The 6,769-nt window shown below is 36.5% G+C and overlaps 1 protein-coding gene across 1 annotated transcript; it reads right to left on the bottom strand.

The window, feature by feature from the left end:
* Nucleotides 1–5,275: 5,275 nt before the first annotated feature.
* Nucleotides 5,276–6,556, bottom strand: LOC145067864 (uncharacterized). Its single transcript, XM_079014902.1, has one exon. The coding sequence runs from the start codon at nucleotides 6,554–6,556 to the stop codon at nucleotides 5,276–5,278; it is 1,281 nt and encodes a 426-aa protein (XP_078871028.1).
* Between the last annotated feature and the right edge of the window lie 213 nt (nucleotides 6,557–6,769).

Below are 6,769 nucleotides of genomic sequence, written 5' to 3'. Positions count from 1 at the left end.
TGCTGCTTTTTGGCAGCTCGCTGCTTCTTCTTTTCATCCCAGAATTTTCGCTAATTGTCAGCGGGTTTGGAGCGTTCTGGGATGGCTAGGGTTGTTGTTGTTGCAGGGGTTTTGACTCCATGGTCAATGAGTCTTTGTGCCAATCGCTTGGCACTGTCGAAGGTAGTGGGGTTTGATGCTAAGACATTCCCCTGATACGGAGGCACTAGCCCCCATATGTACCGTTCGATCTTTTTCCCCTCAGTGGGAACCATATTGGGGCAGAGGGCCACCAGTTCGCTAAATCGGGGAGTGTAAGCGATCACATTGGTGCCCTTCATGGTCAGGTTCCAGAGTTCCTGTTCCCATTTCTGGACTTCGCCCCTCGGGCAGTATTCCTCCGTCATGAGGTCCTTCATCGTTTCCCAGCCCATGTCGTTAGCCACGACGAGTGTTAGAGCTTTAACGTGGCCGTTCCACCACGTTAGGGCCTTTCCCTCAAAGGTGCATGCGGCATATTTGACTTTGCTCGCAGCAGGGCATGAACAGATTTCGAAGACTGATTCAGTCTTCTGGAACCATTGCAAGAGGGCAATGACTCCGCCGGTGCCATAAAAAGCCTTCGACTTGCAATTGGTGAAATCCTTGTAGGAGCACTCTCTCGAGCGCACAGGGGTTTTAACCGGAATTGATTCGATAGGGGTTCCACCTCTGCTGGCATCTGAAGAGTGATACTGAGCCATGGCATTTGCCACTCCTACAGCTACGACAACATTCAGGGATGCAGTATCGATGACCGGAGGCAGAGGAGGTGGTGGTGGTGCAGGGTTATTCCTGGTGGATTTGCGAGGAGGCATCTTCCAGCTATAAATTTATAAAGATAAGAAAAATGGTAAGAATCAATTTGTAAGCAACGTGAGAGTGACACATGGACTAACTAACTATTGCCCAATAGTTGAATGAGTGTTTGAAATCACAATAAGAAATATTAGTAGGAAAACACAAGTGTATAGATTTTTCCCATAGATTAGATAGATTTCAATAATACTGGTATTACTGATGTAATAAGTTCAGGGAAAATCGACCTAACAGTAGGTCTTACATCATACCAAACAGATAAGTTTGACAGTTCTAAGATTCTAACTTAGAGTACTGAAAGCTAGGAATATTTTACACATAATTGCTTCTTAGAGCACAGATGTTAAAGGCTATTCCTTAACCAAAAGACAGAGATGCACTAGACATCATCTAACGGCGATGGGAATTCCCCGGGCAAGCCCTGAGGACGGACAGTTGACGAAACACCTCTTGAAGGTGTCGATCCTGAGCCCTCTGACGAGCTCGAAGTTCCAAGATTTCAGCTCGTGAGGCAGTCAGCTGCTGCTGCAGGGTTTCATTGGTTCTCCGGGTCCATTCCATGTCTTCTTCAAGACGGCGGATGCGGACTGTGTTGACACCTGAGTTGGCATCAATCTCCATGACCCGGTCGATGGCTGCTCGACCTTGCTCTACATTACGAGCTATTCTGCGGATAATGACAGGCAGAGCTTGGTCAGCAGAGCCACCATCGCTGACGTTGTAAAAGCTTCGGTCCCCAAAGTATGGTAAGGGTTGACATTGTTCGTCACTCCAGCGATTCAATTTGTTTGCCAACAAGGGAGTAGGACCTGGAAAAGCTGGTCGAGGGTTGTTGTTCGGGGCTTGACCTATAAGCGGTAGGTTGTTGACTTCAGGCTCGGAGTCGGATCCATCCGAAAAGCCTTCTGCGAGGTGATCATCCAAAAGGATTGGATGCTCATCTTTGGGCTCTTCATCGATCCACCCGGCATTGCCTTCATTTGGAAAGTACGGGTCACCGTGATGGAATCCAACCATTTAAATCTACGCGAGAAGAGAGGTATAAGAATATAGTATACGTGTAACTAGTAGTACAAAATACACCTATAGTATTTTAAGTTTAAGTTCTACTGATCTTCTGGTGGTATTTTTGGTAAGTTTTTAGACTTGTTAACATATCACAACCATTCTAGGGCATATGCTAATCATTCCTCGGACCAACATAGTTGACCAGGCTATGCCATTCCCAGGACTGGCCATACATCCCCGAGCTCACTTATGATATTTAACAATCGTAATACTTTTGTTCTTGTCATTGGTTCATTGAAAGAAATGAAGTAACAGAAAGTAATGTGGAAATGGTGAGGGATTTATGGGTGATTTCGGCCAAAGATAAGGGGGTAGGGTGATGGGATGTTTACTTTATTATCTATTAGTTAAAAAAAATGGACATTGGTTGGGTATTATTATGCATTGGAAAAGGGTGAACTTCAAGTCACAAAGCCAACCTTCCTTATCTTCTTTTTCAGCCGAAAACTCACGGAAAACTCCTTAGTATGACCGAAATCACATGTGTTTTCGGTCTAGGGAGGATTTCGGTCTAGGGGTGTTTGGTTCTAGCGTGTTTTTGGTTCTAAGTCTTCCTCACAAGGTGTTTTCGGTTAGGTGTCACCCACTAAAGGGTGATTCGGTCTTAGTGTTATTCTTAGCATGGGATTTTGGTTTTGGTGTTACCCACTAACGGGTGATTTCGGTCCTACGCAAACCGAAATCACTAGGTTAGTAGGATTCTATGCCGAAATCTCTAAGGCGGTGTGTAATTTATGATTGGTTCTAACTTGTTGACTTTCAAAGGCTCATTATAAGTATGATTTTTAAAGCATACATATTTACTTATACAAATAATGCTCTTTTGGCTTTCAAAGTTTTATTGCAACAAAGTTCCGTTGGGGATTCACTTATACACAAAATACACTTTAAACTTTGCTCGAACCAAAATTCGTCAGTTGTCACACACACACACACACACACACACACACAGAGAGAGAGATGTATGGTGGACCCCTTTCTTTAATAATTAAGTAAATTAAAATTAATAAAAAAATATAAATTTATTTTTAAAACGAAAACAATAATTATATGAAAAATGAACAACCATAAGAAAATGAGTTTACTAATTAAAGATAACTACATCTAACTGAAAAACTTGTTTCAGTCTACATCTACACCTAATTTGGCCAAACATAACGAATATATTGAACAAAAATTATATTATAACAATTATTTGTTTAATTTTTTGGTTGACACATCTCACATGTTTAAACAATTAGTAAAATAGTAGTTCACTCAACTTTAAGATACGTTATTCTTACAACATTTAGTTTCGTTAGTTTCATTATACTATATAAATATATTAACAATAAGTCCACAAATTACTATTAGCAACCGGAAATGAAATCCAATACTTCATTGTTGTTTCTTCTTGATGCACTCATCAATCTCTTTATTCTTGTCAATACGGACAAAGTGGAGGATCAAAACGGACCCCGAAATGCTAAAGTCTACAAATGTAGAAACACCGGCAATTACACATCCACCAGTTACAAAAATAACATCAAATCTGCACTCTATGTAGTCGCCAAAAACATCGCAGCCAACAACGGCTTTTACCATTCAACAGCAGGTACCACTGAACGGTGAACGCTGTTGGCCTTTGTCCAGGTTTCCTTCGCTCAAACTTTTGTGAGGAGTGCGTGAATAGCACCATCCCATTGCTTGAAACCAACTGCCCCAATCAAAAGGAAGGTGTGGCATGGGTGAAGGAGTGTATGATACGTTACTCAGATCGTAAAATTATGGGAGTGCTTGATGACTGGTTTTGGGTACACTTACCGGCACTAGCTGTTGTACGCAGGCCTGCTGCTGAGATGGACAAGGCGTTGAGTGATTTGATAACTAAGTTACATACGCAAGCTGCTGGAGGTACATCGGCTAAAAAATATGCAACTGGGGATATAACATATGCACCGGATATCACATTAACATTGGTTATGCAGTGTACCCCTGATTTGTCCAAGGAGCAGTGTACTAAATGTTTATCCACTACAAAACATACAGTCCGTACTTGTTGTAGTGGAAAAACGACTGCACGAATGTTGTCTCCCAATTGTTATTTGCACTATGATCATATAGATTTTAGGTTCTGATTCAGACTCTGTCTGTGTACAAGACAAAGAATGATGTAAGTTATTGGTATATATTGTTATCACGTTAAAAAATGTGTAATGTTTAGTTCATTCATTCCACTGACAACCTTCATTAGTTAATTCCCAGAACTTATTTATTTATTTATTTATTTTTTACAATGTTAGAATTGTTCGCAAAATAATTAGAGGTTTTATTACAGATTTGAGTATAGTATACAAAAAGGTATGTTGGCAATATGGGTCCTTTGGTGTCATATATCCTCCCTATGGATGCCTTACATGTGCTACATCGTCACCCATTGGTAGTTCGACCGCCGCGTTACACACGATGGTTATCAGAACACCTATTCGTTTACCCACAACGGTTGGATGATCACTACAAAATGGGAAAAAGAACCCGGTTAAAAGCTTAAAAGAACCCGGGATTCTTATAGGCGAGTCCTATTTCAAAAAAGTAATAAAGTGAACCGGGTTATCTAGTGCCAACATATACCACGGTTTCTTATTTCAATCCAGTTCATTTAACATTGCTATCATAAAATCTAGTTTCTTTATAATATAACCCGTATTTTTCAAAAACCGAGTCTTATATAGCGTATCCCTGGGCCGGCTCATCCAATTTGGGGGCTCTAAGCGACCAAAAATTTGGGGCCCTTTGACATTATTGTATTTAATGTTATAAACCCTCATCTTTTAACCGGGTGTGGGTCCGACAATAATAAACTAAAAAGTTTAAAATGGCGGAGTTAATTTTTTTTTTATGTATATGTTTTTTGTGAATGTATTTTATGACATAAAGTTAATATTTCTAGCTTTTTTAGATGCAAATTCTTTAATAAAATTTTCATAATCAATTTCTTTTACTAAATGTTTTTCAATTGACAAAATAGCTAATCCATTTAGTCTTTCTTGTGACATTGTAGATCTTAAATAATTTTTTAACAATTTTAATTTAGAAAAACTTCTTTCTGCAGAGACAACGTTTACAAAATAGTTAACATAATCTTATAGGCAACATATGCATTTGGAAAAGAACTAAACTAATTAAGTATATTAATAATTGTATCACGTTCTAAATGTACAACATGTCTTAAAAGTTTAATTCATGAAATAAATCTAAACCATCAATATCTAAGATATCATCATGCTTTAAAGATTTTTCAAGATTTAAACAATGTTCTTTTAAAGTATTTTCAACAAATGATTTTAATTTTTCTATACTAAATAGAAAACCAAAAACATTTTTGAACTCGTTAATTAAATTGCTCTAATATACTTTTAAGTGAAGTAATGGATTTATCTACTAGATATAAAAAGTAATCAGTTTTAAATAACTGAACAGGAGTTTTAATAGTTTCATTAGCAACATTTTCATCATACCGTCTGTTTCTTTGAATGATACGTTTTTCACGAAATTTAGGTTGTACGTTCATTTCTAAAGCCAATTCTTTTGCATAATCTAAAGCTTTTTCAAATCCGTTTTCTCTATATTCTTCAAAGAAACACAAAAGTCCATTTAGTTGATCTATAGCATCATCGATACACATATCATTTGATTGCAAGCTTTTACTAATAGTGATAACAGCAAACAAAACATCATAACAAATAATCATTCCTAATAAAAATTCATAGTTTTCAAGTTCATATGTAGCTAAACATTTAGCTTCACTTTTAATTTTTGGATCTCCACAATTTTTGGATAATTGTAAAAGTGTTTTTCTTAATTGTGGTGCTTGAAATCTAATTGTTTTTACACTTTCTACCCTACTTTCCCAATGAGGTTGCGATAATGATTTAAGTGTTAGGTTTGATATATTATCTTGTAATATTTTCCAACTTTGAGTTGATGAAGCAAATATCGAATATATACGTTGTATAACTCCAAAAAATTCACTAGCTTTATCACACGAATTAGCCATATCGTAAATTACTAAATTTAAACTAGGACAACTACACGGAGTGTAGAATGCTCTAGGGTTAAATTCTAACAATCGTTTCTGTACACCTTGATGCTTTCCTTTCATATTTGATCCATGCTCATAAGATTGACCCCTAACATCATTTATATCTAGTCCTAGATTTTTAATTTCATCAACTATTGCATCATATAAGTCTCTATGGGTTGTATTATCTACAATTAAAAATCCTAAAAAGTAGTTGTTGAAAGATTTAAACATTGTAAGATAATCTTCATTTGTTCCTAATAAACTAATAAGTTCATTTTGCATATAGTATCCAAGACAACGATTATGAGTTTCTTTGTGATTAATTCTCCTAATATGTTCTTGCATAATAAGATCAAATTCCACAATCATTTCAATTATAGTTAAAAAATTACCATTATTTTCTTCATAAATCTTTTCATTTGTTCCACGAAATGCTAAATTATTTTTTCCTAATGTCTTTACTACAACAATGATTCTTTTTAATACATTTTTCCAATGTTCTTTTTCTTTATTTATTCGTTCTTGGATTTGCTTGTCAATTGTTTTATTATTTGCTAATATAGTTTCTAACTCAATCCATGACCTCATATTAAGAATGTGTCTATTACTTGTTTCGTGTCTTTTTAGTATACTAGAAATATTGCTCCAATCATTATTACCTTTATGTGCTAATGAACATGTAGTTGTATTCACATTAAATAATTTACAACAAAAACAAAAAACTATCTACATCTATGGAATAAACCAACCATGTTCATTCATATTTTTCTCCGGTTGGTATTTTTTCATGTAAAGAGATGT

This window comes from Lactuca serriola, chromosome 8 (genome assembly GCF_051521515.1).
Source record: "Lactuca serriola cultivar US96UC23 chromosome 8, Lser_US96UC23_V15, whole genome shotgun sequence".
Lineage (NCBI taxonomy): Eukaryota > Viridiplantae > Streptophyta > Magnoliopsida > Asterales > Asteraceae > Lactuca > Lactuca serriola.
The sequence above is the reverse complement of the archived record's forward strand: the minus strand, read 5'-3'. Positions and strand labels throughout refer to the sequence as shown.